The 24,502-nt window shown below is 49.4% G+C and overlaps 7 protein-coding genes and 1 non-coding gene across 8 annotated transcripts; 3 read left to right on the forward strand and 5 right to left on the reverse strand.

Moving 5' to 3' along the window:
- Window positions 1–30: 30 nt before the first annotated feature.
- Window positions 31–1,758, reverse strand: F5B22DRAFT_480196 (uncharacterized protein). The gene is made up of 3 exons (XM_047972239.1): window positions 1,128–1,758; window positions 915–1,045; window positions 31–682 (listed from the first exon to the last, which is right to left on the reverse strand). Exons 2-3 carry the CDS (start codon window positions 1,021–1,023, stop codon window positions 444–446), a joined length of 348 nt encoding a protein of 115 aa, XP_047826376.1. The 5' UTR covers window positions 1,024–1,045; window positions 1,128–1,758; the 3' UTR covers window positions 31–443.
- Window positions 1,759–4,699: 2,941 nt separating this feature from the next.
- On the forward strand, window positions 4,700–6,379 carry F5B22DRAFT_639458 (uncharacterized protein; the record flags this gene model as incomplete). The annotated part of the gene is made up of 3 exons (XM_047977717.1): window positions 4,700–5,459; window positions 5,510–6,058; window positions 6,114–6,379. 3 exons carry the CDS (start codon window positions 4,700–4,702, stop codon window positions 6,377–6,379), a joined length of 1,575 nt encoding a protein of 524 aa, XP_047826377.1.
- A 909-nt stretch (window positions 6,380–7,288) lies between these two features.
- Window positions 7,289–8,797, forward strand: F5B22DRAFT_480183 (uncharacterized protein). The gene has a single exon (XM_047972237.1). It carries the CDS (start codon window positions 7,437–7,439, stop codon window positions 8,637–8,639), a length of 1,203 nt encoding a protein of 400 aa, XP_047826378.1. The 5' UTR covers window positions 7,289–7,436; the 3' UTR covers window positions 8,640–8,797.
- Window positions 8,798–11,232, reverse strand: F5B22DRAFT_480187 (major facilitator superfamily domain-containing protein). Its single transcript, XM_047972238.1, has 3 exons — window positions 10,498–11,232; window positions 9,877–10,374; window positions 8,798–9,698 (listed from the first exon to the last, which is right to left on the reverse strand). The coding sequence occupies exons 1-3, from the start codon at window positions 10,709–10,711 to the stop codon at window positions 8,956–8,958; spliced, it is 1,455 nt and encodes a 484-aa protein (XP_047826379.1). The 5' UTR covers window positions 10,712–11,232; the 3' UTR covers window positions 8,798–8,955.
- A 124-nt stretch (window positions 11,233–11,356) lies between these two features.
- On the forward strand, window positions 11,357–11,440 carry F5B22DRAFT_t179. Its single transcript has one exon. It is a non-coding gene; the product is annotated as a tRNA-Trp (tRNA).
- Window positions 11,441–12,078: 638 nt separating this feature from the next.
- On the reverse strand, window positions 12,079–14,345 carry F5B22DRAFT_639460 (uncharacterized protein; the record flags this gene model as incomplete). Its single annotated transcript, XM_047977718.1, has 4 exons — window positions 12,079–12,398; window positions 12,559–12,591; window positions 12,743–14,187; window positions 14,260–14,345. 4 exons carry the CDS (start codon window positions 14,343–14,345, stop codon window positions 12,079–12,081), a joined length of 1,884 nt encoding a protein of 627 aa, XP_047826380.1.
- A 2,189-nt stretch (window positions 14,346–16,534) lies between these two features.
- Window positions 16,535–18,903, reverse strand: F5B22DRAFT_480656 (uncharacterized protein). Its single transcript, XM_047972241.1, has 4 exons — window positions 18,270–18,903; window positions 17,860–18,206; window positions 17,513–17,759; window positions 16,535–17,288 (listed from the first exon to the last, which is right to left on the reverse strand). Exons 1-4 carry the CDS (start codon window positions 18,473–18,475, stop codon window positions 16,796–16,798), a joined length of 1,293 nt encoding a protein of 430 aa, XP_047826381.1. The 5' UTR covers window positions 18,476–18,903; the 3' UTR covers window positions 16,535–16,795.
- Window positions 18,904–20,162: 1,259 nt separating this feature from the next.
- On the reverse strand, window positions 20,163–22,259 carry F5B22DRAFT_480682 (AFG1-like ATPase). The gene is made up of 2 exons (XM_047972242.1): window positions 21,734–22,259; window positions 20,163–21,679 (listed from the first exon to the last, which is right to left on the reverse strand). The coding sequence occupies exons 1-2, from the start codon at window positions 21,978–21,980 to the stop codon at window positions 20,277–20,279; spliced, it is 1,650 nt and encodes a 549-aa protein (XP_047826382.1). The 5' UTR covers window positions 21,981–22,259; the 3' UTR covers window positions 20,163–20,276.
- Window positions 22,260–24,502: the final 2,243 nt, after the last annotated feature.

Raw genomic sequence — 24,502 nt, forward strand, 5'->3', positions numbered from 1 at the left:
GAAGAATCGAACGACAGCCATACTCATCATCAAGCAACATCGAAAACAATCTCTCTTTCCTTCTTGTGGTCGTCTGTCCCCTGCCCAAGTCCCTCGCGTATACTCCAATCATAGTATATCCACGATTCCAAATCCGGAAACTCTAATACACTTTCCCCACGTATTCCTGTCGTCATCGCCCGATATCTCCGTCGCGAGCATGGAATAGTGCAATCAGGAGAGGAAAGAAAAGAGAAAAGAGAAGAAAAAAATTAACATCAAGAGGGTGTACTGTATCTTTCTTTCAGAAATGAACTGTGTCTCGCAAAGGAAGAGGGTGATAGAATCGGCGAGTTCTTCTGGCTATTTTGTGTTTCATTTTTCCAATTCTCTTCTAATGCAGCTCATTTTACCGCGCGGTGGCGGCAGTCAGCATAAGGCAGAAGGGCACCGCAACTTGCGAACTAGGCTGCGTTGCCACTGTTGCTAGCAGAGGACTTCCGTCTCTGCTGGACGGGTGAAGTCGGGTCGGCGGCGGTCCCGCCGCTCTTGGAGCTGCCGATGGACCATCGCTTCGAATGCGCCTTGTGGAACTCCTCGACGGCGTCGCGGTTGCGCTCCACGTGGCCGTCGCGGGACGAGGGCGTGGCGTAGATGCTGCCCTTGCGCTTCTGGAAGCGAGATGGGGGTGTCTTGGAGGCATCTAATTTTCCCCCATGTTAGTTTACCTCTGCATTTGCTGTTTATGCGGATGTTGTGTTGGAGATGGGGTGGGTGAAGAATATTTGGAGATGGCGGGGGGGAACGAATTGGAAGGCAGACTGTTGATTAGAACACGGAAGATTGAGTCGAAGAAGTTGGAGCATATACGGTGTAGGTGACTGAATAGGGAAGTAGTTGCGAGAAAGAAAAAGAAAAAAGAGAGAAAAGCTCACCCCATTCGTCCGTGTGCGTGTAATCTCGTGAGTTGGTGCGTTGGCGGTCCAGCGGCGGCGAGTTTGACCCTAGGGTGTCGTTGAATTGAGGTTGCTCGACGTTGGTCATGGTTACAATACTTTGGATGTTCCTATCTCGATATTCATGTCAGTAACAAGCAAATCAAAATATTGTAATGTCGTGGTTCCTCTGCTAAGGGGGGGGGGACGAACAGATATCTGAATTGGCCGGTTATGATGTGGCTATGACAATGTTCGATCCTCGTTCCTTGACGGGTATCGAGCTAGAAATACTGAAAATGTGCGCGGAATTCTGTCTAGGGTTGATAGTGATAACTGGGCTGATGTTGATAATGATGGTGATAACGGTGATGACGATGGGAAATAGGTGGTAGCTCGTTCTCTTTCGATGTGATGTGAAAGGAGGGAGTGATAGTTTTTGATATTGTACCTGCTCGAGAATACGGGAAGGTGCGCAGTATAAAGGCCACGCCGATCTGGTGTTCTAAGCAGCGACTCACTTGGGCTAGATGACGTTGAACCTGACACTAATTGCGGCAGGTGATATAGTTTGAGTTGATTCGTGCTTGCGGTGGCAAAGAAGCAGAGGACAGAGAACAAAGACGTTTGGGATCAACAAGACAGGGTGGTCGACGCTTGTTTTTATACGGCCTCAGCTAGACCTAGACGCCTGTAGCTGGTTGCATTCTTCGACTTCTTATTCTTATTATTATTATTACCTTGAATTATTACTTCCTAGGAGCTGGTTATTACTGGTATCTACTAATATCTGCTGAGGAAATGAGCTCTGTACGTAGTACGTGGTGGTGGCTTATCGAGCTACCGGTATGTAAGAGGTAGTCGAATGTTCACTGCTACGTATCCACCTCTATGTACCTAGCTAATGTAAGTACTTACTTACTTGGGCACATGTGTGAATGTACGTGTGGATAGGTATGCGCATACTACCTAAGGTTAGATATGTACTGTGTGGTGATCATATGGTTCGGTCCCTGGCTGCATACGCACACCTAGGTACCAGACACCTGCCTACTCGCCTACTATTAGGTGTATATATATACCTACTTACTATGTCGACTACTAACTTTACCTAGTAGTAGGTACCTAGGTACTGGCTTTATCTCCTTTGAGAGATTCTGCTTTGTCCTTCCGCCCTCGGTCTACATCTCTCCATTTGCTCCAAACCAAGTACCAAACCTGCCTGGTAGTCTGCATAATGATACATGCATCGTCCCATCTGCTTGAACAGCCATACCGGGAGTACTGTGGTCTTCTCCTGTCCTTCCCACTGCTGCCTCCTCCCATCATTTTCGATGCGTTGGTTGCCTCCCGCTGGCGTTCAACGGCCGATTGGCCAAGCCAGGAGATGCCCATGATGCTGATAGGTAGCCAAGAGGCTAGACACCAAGGTCTCTGACCAAAGGTTTGGAGGGGCTGGGGCAGTGCAGGGTGATGCCATGTACCAGCCATACAAAGGATGCAGAGGAATCTGAGAGCTCGAGAGGCGTCCAGCCAGTGTCAAGCCAGGCAGCAAACAGCAGGGCATCGACCGCGGCCACTTTGATGCACCGATGTGATGGCCGTTTGTCGAGCCCACCGTGATAGGCCCATCCTCCCCGGCGCAGGAGTCCAAGACTAGGAAAGCCATCGTTGTCCATGCATGGATCGCCCAATCACAGTGTAGGCGTTGCACTACATCTCAGATGGTCCAAGGACCGACAGAGACGGATCAGAGAACAGTCAGAGGACGGATGTCGTTTGTGAGAGCCATCTACATCCATACATGTAGTGTCTCTTTTGGCCCTTTCTCATCCGCTCCTCTGCCCCTCTGCCCCTCCCCCGCTTTCTGCCCGCTTTCTACTGCACAGATACTGCAGTAGTCAACTGTACGACCTAGTCAGACCTAGCCTAGTACTACGGGTCTGTGCCGGGTAGCTTCGAGCTTGATTGTCTGGTGTTCATTTTGTAATCTTCATTTGAGGGTGCCGAGGGTGCTACGACATGTATGGGTAGACAGGCATCTATCACAGGATCAGTCTTGTCCCACTCTGCCTCCCTCCCACAGTATGCTATTGATCGTGGGCCATTGGCATTAGGAGCTTACCTTGCCTAAGCTTTAGCATCCCTTTACCCCAGATTCTGCCCAGATGGTCTGTAATAGTGGTTGAACGTTCAAGCATTACATGTATGTAGTTCTTTCCTACCACTTCCACCGCGAAGGTCTCTCATATACCGCAGTCTTCATCTCTAACCTGACACCACCTACGATGGCGGTGCTAGCCTGACTCGACAAAAGACATTACCTTTCGCCTACTGTACATATACGTTGTGATCGTCCGGGTCACACCTCGCTTAGCGCTATGGATATTATGTCATGGTGGCTTGACGCTCCCAATCTTGTGACGTCATTTGATACTTGATAATTAACCACCCTCAGCTGTGTTTGCAGCCAGCGTACAGTATTTACGGGCAGATACGGGCAAACATGTATGAACGCCCTGGGGCTCGCTGGGTTAGAACGCAGATTGGTAGTATCGACTCACCTGCGTATCAATCGAGTACCTCATGTAGGAAGCACAGTGTTGATCATCCTCGGGCTTGTATCAGATCTACAGCCCGTTGAAGATGCGAATCGTGGAGAGCAGATATTGATTGGATATCGCTATGCTGATCATTGCTATAACAAGTATTCATATGCACCTGGATGGACAGGGTTCGCAGATTTGGGAGTTCTCGCTTCGTCAGCACCCGAATCTCGCGAACTTTGCCGGCGATAGCAAGTGACACCGTACCTTGGGTCTGTCTTATATTATTATGGAGAAGATGATGTTAGATCTAGACTTTTGGGTTCATGGTTGTGAAGGGCCATCTCATTGACTTTAGTTGCAACTGCAATTATCCAGAATACCCTCAACAAGCCAGCCCCATGTCTAATAGGTAGAGTAACGTCAGATTACCAATTCAGATCAGCGTGGGTTTGGCCCTGCGGGAAAGCAGTATTCATTAACATTTTTGCAGGAACTCCTGGCATGGGCTGTTTCAAGTGGGAATTAAAGTGCCTCTTGGGCAGACTGATGCGCCCAGAAACTTTGGCTGAGTAATGTACCATTGGGGGAATCTGTTTGGTTTTCCGTCGTAATTCACAGACCCAGGTACGTAGATGTTTTTAAGCGCCTTAGCATATGTTTCCATATAATACTTATATCATGCAAAATACAATTCGCAGGCAATCCAAAACATTTAATCCAGGAAGAACACCTTACTTTACTATGGTAGTAGAATGGCGAGTAGGCCGATGACGTCGCAGTTGGTGGCACCTGGCATGGCAGTGTCGAGACTGGGCATGCAGATATGACAAACAGGCAAATATACATTCATCACGACCATACATATACCGGTATACGAAATTCCCACAGAGATCAGATCGACGAGTCTAAGCATACAATCAATCAAAACTGTGTCTAATTACAAGAAGAGAATAGCCTCACTACATGCAGCGCCAGAAATAGTCTGTTTATCGCTGCTGAAGTTCGTCCTTCTCTCACATTGGAATCGCATCTTCTCCAATTCTTTGTTGACTCACGGGTTGACTCACAGATGTTTCCATGCCCGTTTCACCCCGCCTCATCATAAGCAGCCGACAGAAAAGACTGATATTCTCTGGTTCGTTTCTTTCATACCGTCCCATTCCTCTCATGTCCAAGAGGAAACTAGGAGTCCTGGAAGCTACCCCAGATACCCGACGGCCGCATCAGATAAGAAAGATGTCTGCGCAGCCAGCAACCACCACAATTGAGCTCACACAGAAGGAGGATCAACTCAAAGACTTGCTTCTTGATACTGCCAAATATGTCAACAATTCACAGCCATCAGCCCAACCCGTCATCCTGCGATGGGCCGGCGGTTGGGTTCGCGACAAGCTACTTGGCATTGAGTCCCATGACATTGATACAGCTGTTAATACTATGACTGGCGAAGCCTTTGCTTTAAAGATATGCGAGCTTTGCGAGAAGCCTGAGATAGCAGAGAAGCATCGAATTACCAGTGCCGACATAGGCAGCTTGCATAAAATTGCAAAGAACCCAGACAAGTCGAAGCATCTTGAGACGACTACCATCATGCTCTTCGGGTTTGACGTTGACTTTGTCAACCTACGTAAGGAGACCTATACCGAGGACAGTCGCAACCCACAGATGGAGTTTGGCACCGCCGAAGAAGATGCGCTACGTAGAGACGCCACTGTCAATGCCTTATTCTATAACCTCAACACAGGCAGGGTCGAAGACTTCACGAGCGGGCTCAAAGATATGAAGGCCAAGCTGATCAAAACTCCACTGGAACCATTTCAAACATTTATGGATGACCCTTTACGGGTTTTACGACTTATTCGGTTCGCTAGTCGACTAGGATTCACGATCGATCGTGCAGCTGAGGAGTGCATGAGTGATGTGAAGGTACTTGAGGCTCTCAAGCTGAAAATCAGCCGTGAGCGGGTGGGCGTGGAAATTGAAAAAATGTTAAAAGGTACAAGTAAATCAGAAGAGCCAAATCCTCACAAATCTAATAATTCATAGGAAATGACCCTAGGAGAGCGCTACAATATATCAATGACTTGGGTCTGTATCACACCATCTTCACGGACCCCTCTAAGTCAAGTATGCCCTTACCTGATCTATCTCGGTGGCATACTGTCTACGAATGCCTCAGTTACCTGTCCAGTAATGAGGCGCACGAATCTATCTCGACGGCCCTCGTCCAGACTGAGGAGGCTTCATATTACGCCTGGACGCTGGCTGCGCTCGCTCCCTGGGAGCTCGCCGACGAACCTAAACGTAACGGCAAAGGAAAACCTCCACCTCCACTTATTACTTTGGCGGCACGTGAGGGGATAAAAGCCCCGAATAGGCTATGCGACGTTGTCACTGCAGCACACAAAAATAAAGCAGATATCCTTGCTCTGAAAACCGCGGTCGTTCAAAAAGAATCTTGTATCAACGAGCGTGATCGGTTCGGTATGGCTATACGACACTGGGATGCCAGAGGAGGCTACTGGCAGCTCCAGGTCCTGTTCAGCCTTCTTGTCGAGGCGATGCAGCGTTGGGAGGCCAGCAGTACAAGCTCCAGTCAGTATTCTACCTAAATATCCACCATCTCGACCCGATTCTAACCTTTCCACAGAAAACAATGACAATTTCTTGGGCGAGTGGCAGTTATTCATAGATCATCTTCGAGAATTAGACGTCATGGATGCTCCTTCAATGAAGAAACTCATTGACGGTACCCAGCTTGCTAAGGCCTTGGGTGTTAAGCCGGGCAAGTGGATGATGGGAGCACTGGAGTTTTGTGTTGCTTGGCAACTCCGTCATCCTAACGCAACAGATCCATCTGGAGCTGTTGAAGAGGTCAACAAAAGAAGAAATGAATTAGACATACCGCCTAGCTGAGATGAGATAGATTTGCAAGTCGAATAAATGTCAGTAGACACTTGGCATTGTATTAGACGAGAAACAAGTGCCCGATAGGTAAGCGTGCCTTTTAGGTTTAACTTAGGTCTTTGACTAATAAAAGTTCATAACCTACAGGAAGCATCATACCACTGAATATTTTCAGTGGCAATTATCACTTCCCAGTCAAGGAGGCGGATTTTGTAGCTGAATGCTGAGATGATGTTTGCCCCGCCCAAATGCTCCAGATCAGATGTGATATCCACGCGCCACCTGGGTTTATTTGGTCAAAGCCCGACGGTGTTTCGCAGCACGGACTGCCAATCTAAACGGAGGTATAGGTATGACAGGCCCATAGGTGTTCAAGATGAATCTGAAAGCTTCTCTAGATGCCACAAACATAAGGTAAGCTTAGCTATCCGTTGAGAGTGACAGGTTTCGAAACAGCCCTGGGCAGCAGTCCCGCAATTAGTGACGATCCCTGCAACTCTGGCGCTGAACAGAGGGAGCCGTTTTGTCCAATCAGCCAGGGATCTTGCTTTCCTGTCTGAGTGACGATGGCTTACCATCCAATCAACCAGCGCCGTCTCTGCGCTCCAGCCAATTGAAATACGTTTGCTCGAATCGCCCAGCGTATATTCCAACGCCAGTGCAGAACCCAGGGTGCTCATCGATGTTTCTTGATGCACCTGGTCTCTAGAAACAATGGCCATGAAAGACGCGACTAGATGCATCCGAACACAGGAAACATGTTTCGCCATGACAACTTACAGGAAACGTTTGGCCCGTTTTAGGGGGCGAAACAATGACTTTGTTTGCTTTCTCTCCCTCTTTACGACTTTTGGCCCTTTGTCACGTTTTGTCCTCGCTGAGGTTATAAGAGAGTGGCACAACGCCTGCCAAGGCATCATTTCTTCCCTCATCACCATCTTCGTCAACAACCCTTTCCTACTCTCTTCTTAGATTCTTTTTGCTGAGTCTGGCACTCACGCTTTTCTCTCCCAGTCTTGTTATAGCATCGTTTACATAGATCTTCTGTTTAATCCTCAACGACATCATGCAGACACGAATTTTGACCGCCCTGACGGCCTTCGCCGCCGGCATCAACGGTCACATTATCATGAAAAGCCCGGCTCCGTTCGGCTCCGTGGGCAGCACCAAGTCAATTACCTCGTCACCATTAACAAGTGCCAACTTCCCCTGCCAAGTAGGCTCGGACCCGGCCAAGTTTTACAGTAAAGACGGCCTCGACAACAAGATGGTAATCGGCCAACCTCAGAAGCTATCTTTCGAAGGCTCTGCTGTTCACGGTGGCGGTTCGTGTCAATTGGCACTTACTAAAGACACTCAACCTTCAGCCTCTACTTCGTGGCAGGTAATACTGTCGATCGAAGGTGGTTGCCCGTCCAAGAGCGGAACTGGCACAGACGAGTACGACTTCACGGTTCCTGATTCAATAGAGCCTGGTGATTATGTTTTCGCATGGACCTGGATATCCAAGCTTTCAGGTACCCAAGAGTACTATATGAACTGTGCTCCTGTAACCATTACCGGTGGAAGCGGTAAGCGAGAGGTATCGCACAACGAGACGATGGAACTCTTCGGCCGCGATGATTCCGCATTACCTGAGCTCATGGTCGCCAATTTGGCGGATATTAACGACTGCAAATCGGAGCTTTCTACAGACCCCGAGTTCCCGGTGCCAGGTCCCAACGTCATCAAGCCCGGTTCCAATAACAAATTTGCGCCTATATCTGGTTCTAACTGCGTCCCTAAGGGCGTTAAAGCAGTTCCCTCAGACGGAGGGTCGCCATCCGTCCCTGCTCAGACATCCGCTATCGCCTCAGATACTGATGTCCCCTCTACCTTCGTAACATTGACCATCGATACATCTACACTCCCAGCACCCACGGCCACGACCTCCTCAGCAGCTGTAACGACCTCTTCATCGGCCGTTCATACCAGAACCGCGACAGCATCTCCCTCGCCTTCGCACGCTTCTAGCGCCCCTGCTGGACCTAGCGGTTCGCCGACCCCCGGCTCTGGCAGCGCTCAAGGCCTTACAGGCCCCTGTAAAACAGAGGGCATGTTCAACTGTATTGGCGGCACATCCTATCAACAGTGTGCGTCGGGAAGTTGGAGTGTAGTTATGAAGATGCCGCCTACGACGAAGTGCAAAGAGGGTCAGACGATGACGCTTTGGGGTCGCGGTTTGAGCCCACAGAGGGATAGCCTGATGGGGCGACGACGGGGTTACTAACTTGGATAAAGACAGGTAGCTCTTTGTTGTAATAGACTCGCAAAACTTGTATATAGCGATAAAATGAAAACATTGCCTAGCGGGTCTGGGCCTTTTTGAGACAGTTGTTCTTTGACTTTGATGATAAACTCGCTGTTCTGGATGTGATCTAAAATGATTTATATTACCATTTGACTGAGGAAGACTTGAGGGTTGCTGTACAATTGGGAGTCTCGACGGCTCGGCGCGGGGGTTATGATAGAATACTTGAAGCAGTCGGGTTGAGTCTACACGCTACAAAATCAAGCAGCAGGGGTGTCCCGTAAATCTAACAAGATCATAACAGTCTACGAAGAGACGTTGTCCACCTCCAAAGGATTCCCCAGCCACCAAAGACAGAGGATAACCCTGTGAAAAGTATGAGCGGGCCGTACGTCGAGGAATATCCAAGCCCACCAATCGAGACTTCACTTCCAGCCTTCAGGAGCGGGACGCTCAACAGGCCGCCACTGACATACCCAATCCCACGGGCTCCATTAAGCAGTCCGTACAGCATGCCTGGGTCTACTGCCTCGTTCCACCGTGCGGCTTCGCTCTCTAGCTCGTTGATCACTCCGCCCCAGGTAGCACTGTACCCGCCCGCGAAGAATCCAAAGGTGATGGAGAATAGAAGCAAGAGCGTCAAGCTGCCTTGGGAAGTAAGGCCCCAGAGCAAGAAGGCCGCGAGCGCCGAACACAGTGCCGAGATGGCAGTCACGGTGGTAGCGGATAGGGGGAAGTACCTGTTGTCACTTAGATACCCGAATAGCGATGAAGCCAGGATACCAGGGATGTTGAACACGGTGAGTAAGAGCGTGGCGGACGTCTGCGAGAGCTGCGTCACCTCACGCGCGTACGTCGGAAGATACGATTGGGGGATGCCGTATCCTGCGCTCTGGAGGATGATGGCAATAGCGTAGACGTAGAATGTGCGGTGACGCAGGAAGTTCCAGGGGATATAACGTCTGCGGTAACCCTCTTCTTCTTCGGAGGTGCTCGCGAGAACATTGGGATGCGTAGGAATAAGAAAGATGGATAGTACTGTGGGTAATTTTGCAAAGTCAGTGCGAGAATACTCGCCATGTTTAACAGCCTCCGTTCGAAAAGTGCAGCTATTTCTGAAACATTGACCCTGGAAAGAAGCAAAGAAACCTCCATGCTTTTGGGATGCGCCGGAAAAGGAGAGAAAGAAATCATCAAGGGGTTCGGATCTACTTACAACTCGTCCCCAGCGCCACAGCAGCCCAAATACGCACCGCGACACGAAAGCCATAATTCTCCAGCAACGCGCGCGCAAGGAACGGCATGACCGATCCAACGACGTTCTTGCACGAGAGCGTGACACCGTACGCCACAGCGCGGTGATTTTTTCTCCCCGCGTCAGAACTAAACCATTCGCCCAGCGACAGCGTCGTAGGACTATACACGAGGGCGGAGCCAATGGCAGCCAACACGCCCTGAGTGGCAACAAGGTGCCAGACATGCGCGCTCAATGACGATAGAGCAAAGCTGAGGGCCGCGAGCAAGGTCCCTGCCACGGCGGCCGTTCGGCGATGTCTGGCCCAGCGGCGCGTGAATAGGGCCGAGAGGAACGGAATGGAGAGGTACACGACGCCGTTCGAGGTTGTGCCTATGATACCTGTCGCGTCACGGCTACCGGCGAGAGTCCAGTTGTTTAGGTAGTATTCCTGGAACACACCGTAGCTCATGGAGAATCCTACGGGGCTCTGTTAGTAAAATCTGTCAGAGCATATATATATATAGGTAAGTAAGTATACGTAGGGAAGGCAATTCTGAAATGAGTGTGCATGGGAACGAGAATATCTCAGACTCGACTCACCCCATATTGGTAATTGCGAAATAGAGGCACCCAGGAGAATCAGAGCTCTCTTCCTGCTGGCTTCTGTCTGGCGGGGATCAGACGTCATCGCCAATATCCCGGACTCATCACCACCGCCATCGCCGTCGCCCTGGGTGGCATTCGTGACTGGTTCAAGGCGATTGTCAGGTGCCGACAACTCCCGTAATGAAGTGCTCTCAGTTTGACTGCTCATCGTGTTCCATTAGTGATCATACGTATTTCCTAGAAAGACAACGAGCTACCGGGGCTCTTTTGAGGGGGGATGACGTTGTTTATCATAATACATACAGGCTCACGTTTTACCTTTTTGGAGTACGCGCCGATCTCGGCATCCTCACACACTCACTCACTCACTCACTATCATTCCGAATGTTATATCACACGCATACAATTCCTTCCGCCCGGGTAGCGCGCAGGTCTTGATGACGTTTCATAGACAATCTTTGGGCTTACCAAGGCGAGGCTACCCAATCTTTGCTAATGTACATTCTTCGATGTTATTCTCGCCGACTTGCTCATCAAGACGTGTTCCATTGGCATGCAGACAAGACGGGTACTGATTTTTTTCCTATTTACACTTAAAACCGTAGAAATAGAAACATTAGAAAACGGGAACTCGCAGATGATAGTATCCTGCTTGCTATGAGATGATCTTATTCTAGCACTATTGTAACGAACTTAGGTTAGCCTGTTGTACGAAGTAGAAGATGTATGTACTACTGTGAGTCAATTGGTAAATCCCCACTGTGAGGGGTAAATGATCGCACTGTTTTCTCGATTCTACATAGTAAGTTTGTATAATTGATATACCCTAATTACAATCCCATTTACTATCTCTGGACCCATAGCTCAGCGGTAGAGCATCTGATTCCAGCCAACAACTGCCTCCAGAAGGTCATCCGTTCAAATCGGGTTGGGTTCAATTCCTACTCCTTCAATTTTTTGTAAATTTTGTTACCTGCGCACCCATACAGGTGCAAAACCATATGAAGGATACTGGAGTAGAATAACCCGGAACTAGTGTTCCCTTTCTCTTTCTACCTTTTGCGGCTGTAGTGTGAGTAAATCCAGGCATTAATATTTCAGCATTTTCCTATCGCGTTCTATTTTGAATAGGGTTCAAAGTAGCAGGGTGTGAATATGACCATCATTCTCACCAATCGGCACCCAAGAAACGCGGTAGAGCTGCCGAGTAGACTGTTACGCCTAGCCTTGGTTTACAAGAACAGTATCATTCTTCGGTATTTAAACATGAGTCGCTAATACTCGTTGCTCTGACATTTCCTTTATCAATCCATTGGGCCTTAGGGCCATCATATCATTATGGGTTCAGGCCTTTCAACTACCATACTGAAATGCTTTTAATATAGTATATAATGTGGGCCAAGGCGACAAGCATGACCAGCTGAAATGCTGTCTATATGCAGAGAGGGAAGGCCAGTTTCATGGGCACCCAACAAGCTACCAACACATACACACAAAAGGCAAACAACGCTTGCGCACCGGGACACCGACACCCATGCACTTTATTCTATGGCGAAAATTCGAAACAAAACACACTTACTCCACAGCTTCATGTTTTATAGGGTGGTGTAATAGTGGTCGGAGACACATTCGAGATGTCCCCTCCTCTTCGGTCTTGCGGCCCCCCTCCCCATTCTCAAAGGCACCTAGCCAACGCCGCCAAAGCGCGCCACTGAATCCCGAGTTGTAGTAGAAGGTGCTTCCCTGCATATTGTGTTCGCCCTGGCCTGCAAAGGGGCTGTCTTCCGGTGTTAGGGGTTTGTTGAACGTCTTGTCAAGCACGTCCAAAGGCCAGTCCCTATCAAGATAGACTGGGTGCGGTGCATATAGAGCCTTGTATCCGTGGTGATATGCGACTAAAGTTCGCTGAAGTTAGTAGCTGCTCTTCTAAGGTAAAACGGGACCGGGTTTCTAGAGGTCTGTATACTCCTGAGATATGCTTGTGGCCCTAACAGGCACTTGTGGTCTTTACAGGCGGCTGGGATACCAAGAAAATCAGTCCAGGGGTAAACATACTACTTGTTGCCCACATTTCAGGGAACATCGTGTCTATAAGGCTACGATGTTAGCAAAGCTTGAAATCAATGAGACTCTTCGTGTAAATATCGTCAGCTCGAAAAAGAGCTTTCACGTAGGTAGTAAATATCGGCCGCCCCTCCGAGGTAGAACATAGTTGAAAAGAGTGTTTAGGTTTACTCACGGTGTACACGCCACGTTTCCTCATGCATTGTGTTCAACAGCCGCCTCGACAGACGCGCAGCAGTAACGATAGAGGCCCGTCGTGGAGGGGCATCGACCGCAGTATCGTAACCCGTAACGTCATTCCGAAACACCCATTTAGTCTTCGACGGGTCGAAGATGGGATCAAACGTGATCAAGTCCGCGGCCTCGCCCACACCCCACTCATAGTCGTCTTCTTCGACCGGAGTTGGCGGCTTCACATCATTGAGCGGTGGTAGGACCCCGTATTTGCCAGCTGGAAATGCTATAGGGCCCCAAACAGGTGTCTCTCCTTCTGCTATAGTTTCATTCTCAACAAGGCCACAAAACTGGGGCCAGGGTCCGTGATACTCTGGGATCCAGAATCGTGAGTTACGCTCCCACATATATTTTCGAGGCTGCTTTGCTGCCCAGTTCGATGCGCCGTTGAGAAACTCATAATAATGGCCGACGTAGCGTAAATCCATCTCCCAATTCCAAATGAAGTCATATTCCTGGTGTTGCTGAGAAAACCATTGCAAGGCGAAATGCGCAGCTCGGTAAACGCCGTAAATATAGGCACCTGCATGATTGGCTATGTTATCCTCGTCGAGGAACGGGCCAGGGTAGTAGGTTTTCATCTGTTGCTCTGACCATAGCGTCGCAATGTCCCAGAATTCCTCGGGCACATTTTCCCTGAGCGTTCGGTCATAAATTTCCTCGGATGCCCATATCGGGAGACTGTTATCCTTGACATGAACAAGCAAGTGCACATCATACTCACCACCAGATTTGAGAGACAACTCATTGATCATAGCTCTCATGGTAAGGAGTTGGATATCGCTGTACTCATATCCCGTCCACGTACGAAGTACCAAAGCTGAGCGCGGTAACCTCTTTTTCTTGTTATTAGACTCCTCAGATGCGTCATTCTTCCTATCAAAACGTTTCTTATTTTTATCGAAGCAGCGCTTCTGGGCTCTACCCCAGTTCACCTTGCGGTAGTCGACTTTGTTGATCATCATCTGCACCTTCTCCGTCCCTAGGTTTTCAGAATTCTTCGAAAGGCCTAGGCCACCTTCCTCGCGACCATAGCTGTAACCGTATGAACCAAAGCGCCCAAATCGTTCATAACATCGGTCTGGGGCAATCTCTAACGTATCGTAGGCTCCCCAAGCCGGGGCGGGTAATTTGGCGGGGACGCCGGGGTATGCATATATATCTGGAGCTGGGTATCTTTCGTCGTCGTCCAAGTAACAGGGACGTACAGGATGGTGTTGCTTTAGATACTTCTCAGAGGTGAAATTGGGAAATGGATCAACCACTTGTGGGTTAAATGGCGGCTGATCGTGGGCCTTGATTTCGGCTCCTGGTGGTGATCTCTGTTCTGAAACCCAATCCGCAAAGGTTACGAGCGTTTGAATCCCATTGTAGAATCCATTTAACCTTGCAGGCGTCATGTTAGCCAGATGTATTCAGCGTGCCGAACCGGCATTGAGTGCTTCTTGAGCCTCTTACCCGGGAAACGCCTCCCAATGGTAAGGTACTTTGTTGTCTTCCCTTGTAAAACAATGCTGTGCCCTCGAAACTCCCGTGATTATCATAATGAAGACGCAGAAGACTATCATCGAAAAAAGGGAAAGTCTCCTGGGCGAAGGGCGGAGCAACAGAGCCAAGGGCCGGTGGTATGACATGCCTGCTCCGATATACTGACTTTCAGATATGGAAATATTCAAATCGGGGGTTAAATCACTGGAACCTTTGTTATGTGTCGGCGGCAGATAGTACGCAGGCCCCGAGCCGCGAATCGAGGATGAATGCGAGAACAGCCCTTCCAAAGTCCCCATGGTGCATAGTTAAGTATATGAAGCAGGATGTCTAGGAGAGAAGATAGACTGAATCGAGAGAGTGGAAAATCCAAGTCGCACAAAGTCGGAGTATTCGGGTCACGTTACATGCGGCAGTGCTATCGATCGTTTGACTCCAGGTTACTCAGGTAGGTCGGCATGTCAAAAGGGCAGAGCGAGCGGGTGGGAAAGCGTCATAGATATTAGGTGTAACGGGCAGGAGCCGCAAGCTCGGCTGTAGTAACGAAGGATAAATTCCCAGATCAGTTGTAGCTGAGGGCAAAGAGGGAGCGGGAGCAAGGCAGGAAAAGGATGATGAAAGTATAATCAATAAATGGGGCTATCCATCCACCTGGGTAGAGATAGAAAGAAATGGGAATAGAAGACGAGACCACACACGCAGCACCAGTTTGCGTGTTTGTTATATTGCAATTTTTGGAATGGGTAAACAATGGGCATGATGGAGGTGAACAATGGTTAGCCTACACAACCAGCGTTGTTTGCTTCATTCCTCTCTGCCCAAGTGGCATATCCCTTACCCAAGGTAGGTATTCACCCAGAGCACGGGCCGGCATCTCGCTGCTATTGTAGGAGGTACACCCAGTAGTCGTCACATGCAATGGCAAAGATCACAAGTTGGCCTAGTCTCGAGTACCTACCTGCCTTCGTGCCAGATCAGAGGTCTGAACTTGACATGCGCAACCATCTCTTCGAAGCCCCGTGTCTGGCTATGACTGTGATTTGTTGACGTCTTGCTGATAGGTGACATATCTCCTTGATAGGTAGAGCTCGAAGTGTCAGACCATACCGCAGGTCTGCTGACCTTAGGGATGTAGGTAGGTCCGTGATGCTTTCATCGTGATGCTATAAGCGGTACCGAGAATCGGGACCCACTGCGGGCCAGAATTGGTTTGCATTATTTATAGCGATTGTAATTACCACTAACCCTCCGGCTATGGACTACGGGAGCATGGTATCGCACGGCATTGGCCGGCCTTGTCTATCGTTTGGTATGATCCGGTGGCGTTTTCCCCAGGATGTCCTTGCAACGTTGTAATAATTTATAACTATAACTGGTATACGGAATTCCTAGCATTCAATGGGTATACTATCAGGTCGACGAGTTAATACAGTACAGAGTACTTGCTACCCTTTATTCAACACATTATCTGTGTAACTGTCCCGTAGACAGTACGTTCTATAAAATACATGTAATGTTGCCTAACCCCTTATTCTAATCAGTACATTCTATCCATCCGATTCTATCGTCACGTGAAAAGCGCGACTTGCGGTTATGAGCATTGGGAATGGAACCCTGCGTGTCGGTAATCAAGACTGAGGGTTGACTCAGAGTTTGCCCAACCAGCCATTAAACATTATTTTAAGCTGAAATATTATACAGGGAAGATGATATGTCGTCACCGATTTAGGTGGTTGGTGTTTCAGTTCCGGTTGGCTTTGACCCTTAACTGAGAGCCCGAAATCTCTTCTTGCTCATCTTTTGGATTCTGCTCTTGCATGGTTTCCCTGTCGGGTATGGCGTTGGCAGAGCACTGTACGTTGAGTCAGGATAGACCGGCCCCGGAGAGCTGGATGAAGACGAGCTTGGTGGCGAAGCGGCCGGAGTGCTTGAAGGCCGCACGCTGTAAGATAAACTGGGAATTGCTGAGGATGCCTGGTAGCTAGAATGGGGGTATGAAGAAGATACAGGGTAGTTGGAAGCTGGAGGAATAGAGACCGATGCAGATCTAGACGGACTAGGCGTAGGTAAACCTGAAGGCGAAATAACTGGGGTACTTGAAGGCCGCACACTATAAGATAAACTGGGAGTTGCTGAGGACACCTGGTAGCTGGAAGTCGGAGGAATAGAGATAGACGTAGATGCAGACGGGCTAGGCGTGGGCAAGTCCGAAGGCGAAGCAACTGGGGTGCTTGAAGGCCGTGCGCTATAAGATAAACTGGGAATTACCGAGGATGCCTGGTAGCTGGAATGGGGGTATGAAGAAGACACCGGGTAGCTGGAAGTGGGAGGAACAGAGATAGACGCAGATGCAGACGTGCTAGGCGTGGGCAAGCCTGAAGGTGAAGCAGCTGGGGCGCTTGAGGGCTGGCTTGAAGCAGGATAGCTGGAAGGCAAGACAATATGAGACGAAGAAGGAAGGGCTGATGAAGCTGGGTGGCTGGAAACCGGGGGAACGGAAGGAGTGTTAGACGGAGGCACCGGAAGCGAAATCGAAGGTATTGATGACGGAGGCAACGGTAGAGATGATGATGCCGGGAGAGATGAAGCCGGGGTGGATGAGGGCGATGCTGGAAAAGACGAAGCTGGAGTCGAAAACGGAGGTACCGGGAGAGACGAAGCTGGAATTGACGATGACGGAGCCGGCAATGACGAAGCTGGAGTCGAAGATGGTAGTGCTGGGTATGAGGAAGCTGGAGTCGAAAACGGCGGTACCGGTAGAGATGAAGCTGGCGTAGATGATGGTGGTGTTGGAAGAGATGAAGCTGGAGCTGACGATGATGGGGTTGGGAATGATGAAGCTGGAGTGGATGATGGTATTGGGAGGGAAGAAGCCGGCGTGGATGACGGCGGTGCTGGAAGAGATGAAGCGGGGGTTGAAGATGGTGGCGCCGGTTGTGATGATGCCGGAGTCGACGACGGTGGTACTGGTAGCGACGAGGAAGCTGGAGTTGACGATGGTGGAACCGGGAATGACGAAGCTGGAGTTGATGATGGCGGTATTGGGAGAGAAGATGATACCGGCGTCGAAGATGGTAGTGCTGGGTACGAGGAAGCTGGAGTCGATGATGGTGGTATAGGAAGAGATGAAGCTGGGGTTGAAGATGGTGGTACTGGTAGCGACGAGGAAGCTGGAGTTGACGATGGTGGCACTGGGAGAGATGATGAAGCCGGTGTTGATGATGGTGGCACAGGAAGAGACGAGGAAGCTGGGATAGACGATGATGCCGGAGTCGACGATGGCGAAGCTGGGATAGATGAGGAAGCTGGAGTTGATGATGGCGAGGCCGGGATAGACGATGATGCTGGGGTTGATGAAGGCGTGGGTTCTGGTGATGGTGTATCACTTGGAGTATCAATTGGAGTTGGCGTCGGCGTTGGTGTTGGCGTTTCGCTAGGAGTGGGCGTTACACAGACAGTAGTTGGGGGCCCTAGCATTTTGTTCGCGTCAATTCTCTGTTATATCTAGTATGTCTATTTTCAAGAGCATCGGATGATGATGGTAAGGGGGTGGTGCTATAGTGAACGTACCCCGAAGAGATGCATTATCGAGATACGCATTGAAGATCACTGGCGACCTGTACGGCGTACAAGAAGCATAGAAGCCCAATGACATAGTATTGCTTGTTGCTGTGTAGGTACCGCTAAATGTCTGCCACGAAAAGCCGATGGCGCGGTTGAACGGTTGCACCTTAGATTGAAAGAGGTTGGTGGTGGTGAGGGCATCGTGATAGAAGTAAATAATGCATTGTTCCGTGATTGCATAATTTGAGTTCACGATACCCTGAAAGTCAATCGAGGCGGTGTATGTCTCGCCAACCACAAGGTTGTTCACAGTCTGTTGCATCAAACTGTAGGACGCAGAGGATGGGAGAAGCCTAAACAATGGTCTGTCAGTTCTCTTGCGATGTCTGGTGGATGGTAGGGGGAATCAATCTCACAGAGAAGTCTGCCCATCGCTAGCAACAGCGGAACTGAGTGAACTGGTACCACCGGGGAAATTATACAGCCAACCACTGAGACCGTCTTCCCATGAAGGGTTCACCAGCAGATTAGGTGCCTGCTCTGTTGTGCAGATTTCTTCAGCAACAGCGGCAGAGGCCCAGATGGCGCCGGCGAGCGACGCAATAATGGTTAGACGGCCCATGAATGTAAAATCTGTATAGTAGTAGGTTTATTATATGATCGTATGATATTGGCACCGTCCTAGGGAGATACTACGCAGTAGAAATTTCGGCTACAGAAACCAGTGAAACCAATACTCGAGACGGAAAACACGATAGGTATATGGATAGCCAACTCGCGGGCATCAACACGGTTAATAAATAAATATTCCGAAGGAACTACATGTAGCAGACCAAATACCGGTAGCTCTAGATGTTGATATCAAAGCTAGTCTCGTACGCCGAACGGCTAACAAAGACTTATCAATTGTTTATTCACGACTACTCCGGAGTCCAAATTCCTGACCGCAATAGGCTGTGATACCAAATCGCAATACGGTAGCAGTAGACAAGCGAGCACAAGTCTAGCTTGCTCATGATTAAGTTCGCTGTATCCACCATACCGTAGCGCAAGGCTAGCCCGTCCCAGACCCGTCCGTCGTCAAATAGATCGGTCAAGCTGAAAGTCGGACGAAATGTTTCCCAAGCGCTAACCCCTGACTAACGTTCGCCGCCAATGCCCCCGGCTTAGCTTGAACATTGCGTGAATCTGGCCAGCCAGCAAGCCAGCATTAGAAAGCCAGTTTTGGCACGCGCGGTAGTTGTCGAGACTGAAGAGCAAGCGAGTGGCAACGGGATCAACTGGCGATCATGATGTACGTCAAGCGACGCAAGAATACATGTCTGATTCGCCACTCCCTCGAACCCTATGCGCACACAAAATATAGTTTATCTACTTCTAATTTAGCATAGATCCGATAGTACGGATAATGGGGGCTTGCCGACTTGCAGGACTCCACGTTTATATGTACACGCACTTGTGCAGGCGCGATAGTCGTTAATAGGTTAAGTAGTGGTTCCCGGCATCGTGGATAGCGGATCGAACAAACATGTCCGGTTCCCACGTCCCACATCAACATTCTGGGCTTTTCGCAACGGTGAGACAGACTGTTCCTACTAACTCGGCTTGGGAAAGCTCTCTGGGCATGACTACAGACTTGTTTGGGGACTGGGATGTCCTAGTCCAGAGTTCGAGACAACACCACGTGAGGTCTAGGACGGTCTACATGCGAGATGCTGCCGCTAAATGCAGGTACATTAAGTCTATGTCCGTTCTACTAATACAAGATGCCACACATGTATGTGTCTATGTAGTAATAGTATGCTATGTATGTAAATGCCCGGCAATCACACCCATTGGAATTGTATATGTATTTATTAGCAACGCTGATGTTTTGCATTACACTGCACATCGACTTCTAAATGTATGACCAGGCTAGGCTAGACACGGTTCTAAGTGTTATTATTGCAGGATTTCGCCCAAGAAGCGACACTCTAAGTCTTAGCGCGATCTATAACGGCTTGGCCTCACACATCTCGGTGTGGACGACGCCGCCTTCGTCACCAGTGGAGCAGAGCATGGCAAAACTTTGGCTCCAAGAACACACAAATATCGAAGGGCTGAAGTGACGAGTAGCCTCGCTCATGTACAATTCGATAGTGCGAATACGTATAATTACACTTTGTCATCGCTAGACGCCTCGACGTCGCCTGCATGAACTATTTTGATGAATCTTGTCAATTTTGTCACGATGTAATCGGAATGGTATATGGTCTATAAAAGGTTTATATTGTCTATACCCCGTTGCCTTAATAATTCATATGCAAATGCCTCAAATGATATAACCAATGGCCCCCAGGTAAAAAAAAGATTTCGTTAAAAGCTGAATGTGGCATTGCGCATGATGCGACCTGAAGCGACGAGAGTTACGCTTGCCTATCCGTCTACATGCTATCCTCCATTTGTCGACTCCGTACTTTGGCCCATTCATCCTTTTCCTTCTTGCCCCCTTTGCTCTCGAGCCCCATGCCGCGTTCAACCCACTCTTTGCTCGACATCTCGCTCAGCCGAGACAGCGCGCGCGTGAAAGCAAACCGTTCTTCGTCGCCGGAGAACAAGTCCGAGTCCTCCAGCTTGTCTATGTTGGCATCCAAGTTTTCCGTCGCGTCTTGCACGGCTTGGCCGACAAAGTCGCCGTTTTCGCCATCGGCTGATTTGTTTTTCAGGGATTGTTCGAGCTCTTCGGGCGACACGAACAGCTGGGTCAATGGTACAGCTGTTGTAAGTACTAGTTTAGCGTGTGATTCGTAGACTGCATCGATGAATGTTATGAACCGCCTTGCAAGGTCGCGCTCGCGATACGTCATTCCCGGTATGTCAGACACGATAAAGGCGTCGTAGCTGCGCATCAACTCGATGTAGTCAGCTGCACCAGTCGCACGACCAATCAATTCTTGGAAGGTGAACCAGGCACAGCGCCCACTGACACGTGGTACGTGGATCTCACGGCCCCAAACTTTCTGAGTCTCCGGGTGAGGTTCGGGGTTTTCGGGGTCGCCTAGGAAGTGCAGCCACTTTTGAATGTGCGTAGCTGCATGGCTGTCAAGTGGTGTGTGATAAACGCCTGAAGGTGGTCTAGGAATTTTGCGATAATCCGTGGGCGAGTCGAGATTAATGACGTGAAGGCGAGCTTTTAGGAGTTGGATTGCAGGGATAAAAGAAGCTCGCTGTATTCCATTTTTATATAGATCGTCGGGGTGTCTGTTCGAGGTCGTGACGAGAACTACGCCATGAGACATGAGCGACTCGAGCAGTCTCCGTAATATCATGGCGTCGGCGACATCGGTACATTGAAACTCGTCGAAGCATAGAACGTTTGCTTGCTCGGCAATGTCGGCGGCAACAAAGGGAACGGCATCGATATCATTCCCATGCTCCATCTTCATACGATGCAACCGCTTATGTACATCCTGCATGAAGTTATGAAAGTGTATCCTCGTTTTAGATTTGACAGCGCTCGGCAGTGTATCATAGAAAAGATCCATCAGCATAGTCTTGCCGCTTCCTACATCACCGTACAGATATAGTCCACGCGGTAGGTTATTAGGGATGTCTTGTATAACTTTGGCAACAGTCTTGGATCCTAACCATCCAAACAACGATTTTGTCGGCTTCAAACTCTCGAAACTTGGGTGTACAACAGGGCGAGCCCTATAATGTACCAGTTCATCATGCAGGTTCTGCAGACTCTGAATGATACCACGCTGGTGTTCGTCCTCGCGCAGACGCCCCGCGGCTACTCGCCTGTCATATTCTTGAATGGGCCCAATGTCGTCGGGTGATTGCGCTGCTGGTAGCCAGTTGTAAGCAATGAGGCAAAACCTTCCAGGAAGTGGCTTACTTGTCTCAACAGGGCTTGACATGACAGTAGCAAACGGTCGTCTCACGCTGGCAGTGCTGTGAATGCGGGGTCTGCATTGACTTGCAGGGCTCCTCGGCCGCGACCTGTGTATTCTCGTCACATACTGCCGCCTCCCGCCGACGCGTAAGCACTGAGTCCCGACCGTCGATTGCGCTTCTATCGCTGTAAACGTTCGTATGGATGCTATGAGTTGGGCCGGCGGTATTCGGGTTGCGCAGAGCCGCATTCTTGGAAGTGATGTCACTCTTTACGTCAGGAAGATGAGGTGATTCTAGGGAAGTAAAACAGCTATCAAACAATCTCGATACATTCTAGAGCAAGACGAATTAGGGGAAAGGCGGGAAGAGCTCGTAAAAAGAGGCCGACTAGGAGATTGACCGTTGTGCTATGACGACAGTTTGTAAATATCTCTTTACATTTGAGCCTCACTGGCCAAATGCGGCGTTAGTTTAGTGGTCGCAATGCCGGGCATTGACCGAGAGAGCTCCGTTAGTCAGGTACGCGCCAATCAGAGCCCAGTGTTTCTAGGCCGAGGTTAGTCTGAGTAGGGAAGCCTACTAATTGTGAATTCACTAGTAACTTTGCCTGTAAGTCATAGACACTAGGTACTACATCCAGAGATTTCCACCTTTTGATCTTTTCCCCCAGCGACCCAGTTACAGGCTCCAGACAAGCTTAATCCCCATGCAACGGTTGTTTAAGCTTATGAGGTCCTGCAGTCTTGGGCGACAGTGCTTGTAGGTATCAATCAGGTTGACAGCCGTCCCTAGTACGAATCTTAAACATGCGGCCTGTCTATACTAGGTACCTAGGTAGACTGACGGGCATGGTAAGCTTCGACCCGTGCAATCTCGGCGGGCTTTGCAGAAGCCTGCGTCTTCGCTTTGGAAGACACGGTCGAGACGGTCAACGAGCACGAGACCGGAGATTAGGCACTAGAGTCACATATAATAGACAATTGTTAAGCAGGAGACAAGTGTCTCGATCTCGATCTACCATTCTGTACCATCTATCGGACAGCACCGAGTCGAAACCAGGTTTGAAGGCGCTCTCCGTTCCCACGTTCCCACGTTCCCACGTCCCAACGGGTACCCCATTGACAGAAGGGCTGCGCATCTCAATGTAGCAACATGAGTCAGATTCCTGGGTTATGTTTTATACCGCTTATAGGCACAGTACCGGTACACTACACGGCGGGGTACCCCATTCTGCCCATTCTGCCCATGCTAAAGATGGTCAGGTAAGTAAGCTGGTGTATGCCCGGGACAGAACCCGGGAATATGATGGCTAACCGCAGATACGTGTTGCGTGGCTTACCAATACGGACATTGGACGATAATGGTTTGATTGATGATCCGCGGAGACAGGCACCATCACAGGTACCCGTCTTGACCCGTCATCGGCCGTCGAGTCGCCGACCAAGGTAGTTTTACTAAGTCCACCAAGAAGACTGGCGGTCATGTGTTATAGAAGATATGGTTCGGAAAGCGCTCTCTTTTCCGGCGGTGAAACTATAGCTATCCCCCAGACACCAGCTATATTATCCGTATTATACATATTGTACATATTGTACATATCTCTGTATAGATAGACACAATGCGGCGGACTAAGACATTAGCTAAGTCGAAAACCTAAAGCCCAAGGCCAGCCAGATCTCATATCGTCTAACGTCTTTGCTCTATCAAATTATTCGATTTAGTAACTGCTTACTTAGTACAGTCATTACGAAGTGGTTGATGTTTCCAAGAGTCCTGGTGGGATAGAATACGCGAGGTAGCTTGTGCGCTACGGCGCTCAGTGAAACGGCCTTTGCCTTTAATATTAGAGGTAGGTTAGGTAGGTATGCTGTAAGTAAGAAGGAAACATTTCCGTCCACGCGTAAGTGAATACATACATACTTCGTATGACTACCTATGTAGGTAAATATTACGGAGTACTGTACATACGAAGTAGATAGTAACAGTGACACGGTGACACTACATAGTATTTGACCCTGATAGGACAGGGTCAGTAAGGTATCTAGAATACTTACCTAGTACAGCGAGTTTTAGTTGTCGGGCATATCTGAGAGCAGACTGGGAGCTACATATTTAGGTACTTAGTAGGTATCTCTTCCTGCAGAAAATACATGATGCAGGGCATACCTGTATATACAATGGGTAAGAACTTGAAGTAGTAGAGGTACCTACACAGTACCTAGTGAGGTACACTGCGCTAGTGCAGCCAGTGAACTGCGGACCGCACCGCATCTGCGTACATACCTATAGGTAGGTACATAGGTATCTAGGTATCTACGAAGTACCTGTAGGTAGGTAAGTACACCTACCTCCAGCTTTGCTTCAACAATGAAATGATGGTTGCACAAGCTGTAGCCTTCAACGTCCAGTGGCTATTCAAGCTTCTCCAGACCAGGCAACCATACCTACTGTAGACAGTCTTCAAACACTGGAACTCGATGATAAACAGCTAGCCGTGGGTACCTCGGGGCCGAACAAAGATACCTACATGTTTCGCTCCCATGTATGTACCTGTGGAGGTATCGTTAGCAGGCGCTGCAGAATTCGGTACAGGTCGAGCCGTGGCCGACCGGGATCAATCTGCGAGTCTCAGGCCACTCGTTCCACCCCTTCGCAGACAACTGAGCGATATTGTACGAAGTAGGCGGGCGACAGAGAAAGCTTCTCCAACCGGGTCGTGTCCAACCTCTGTGCAGACCCTGTGCAGACCCTGTGCAGACTCTGTGTAGAC

Source organism: Xylaria bambusicola (assembly GCF_022495145.1).
Source record: "Xylaria bambusicola strain CBS 139988 unplaced genomic scaffold F5B22scaffold_62, whole genome shotgun sequence".
NCBI lineage: Eukaryota > Fungi > Ascomycota > Sordariomycetes > Xylariales > Xylariaceae > Xylaria > Xylaria bambusicola.

Coding starts and splice junctions, on each gene's coding strand:
- F5B22DRAFT_480656 (XM_047972241.1), bottom strand. CDS start 18,475: ATGGGCCGTCTAACCATTATTGCGTCGCTCGCCGGCGCCATCTGGGCC. Junction 18,207..18,269: donor AGCGATGGGCAGACTTCTCT/GTGAGATTGATT, acceptor ACCATTGTTTAG/GCTTCTCCCATCCTCTGCGT. Junction 17,760..17,859: donor CGATAATGCATCTCTTCGGG/GTACGTTCACTA, acceptor ACAAAATGCTAG/GGCCCCCAACTACTGTCTGT.
- F5B22DRAFT_480682 (XM_047972242.1), bottom strand. CDS start 21,980: ATGCGGCTCTGCGCAACCCGAATACCGCCGGCCCAACTCATAGCATCC. Junction 21,680..21,733: donor GTCAAGCCCTGTTGAGACAA/GTAAGCCACTTC, acceptor GGCTACCAGCAG/CGCAATCACCCGACGACATT.
- F5B22DRAFT_480187 (XM_047972238.1), bottom strand. CDS start 10,711: ATGAGCAGTCAAACTGAGAGCACTTCATTACGGGAGTTGTCGGCACCT. Junction 10,375..10,497: donor TTCGCAATTACCAATATGGG/GTGAGTCGAGTC, acceptor AGAGCCCCGTAG/GATTCTCCATGAGCTACGGT. Junction 9,699..9,876: donor TGTGGCGCTGGGGACGAGTT/GTAAGTAGATCC, acceptor AATTACCCACAG/TACTATCCATCTTTCTTATT.
- F5B22DRAFT_480196 (XM_047972239.1), bottom strand. CDS start 1,023: ATGACCAACGTCGAGCAACCTCAATTCAACGACACCCTAGGGTCAAAC. Junction 683..914: donor CACGCACACGGACGAATGGG/GTGAGCTTTTCT, acceptor GGGGAAAATTAG/ATGCCTCCAAGACACCCCCA.
- F5B22DRAFT_480183 (XM_047972237.1), top strand. CDS start 7,437: ATGCAGACACGAATTTTGACCGCCCTGACGGCCTTCGCCGCCGGCATC.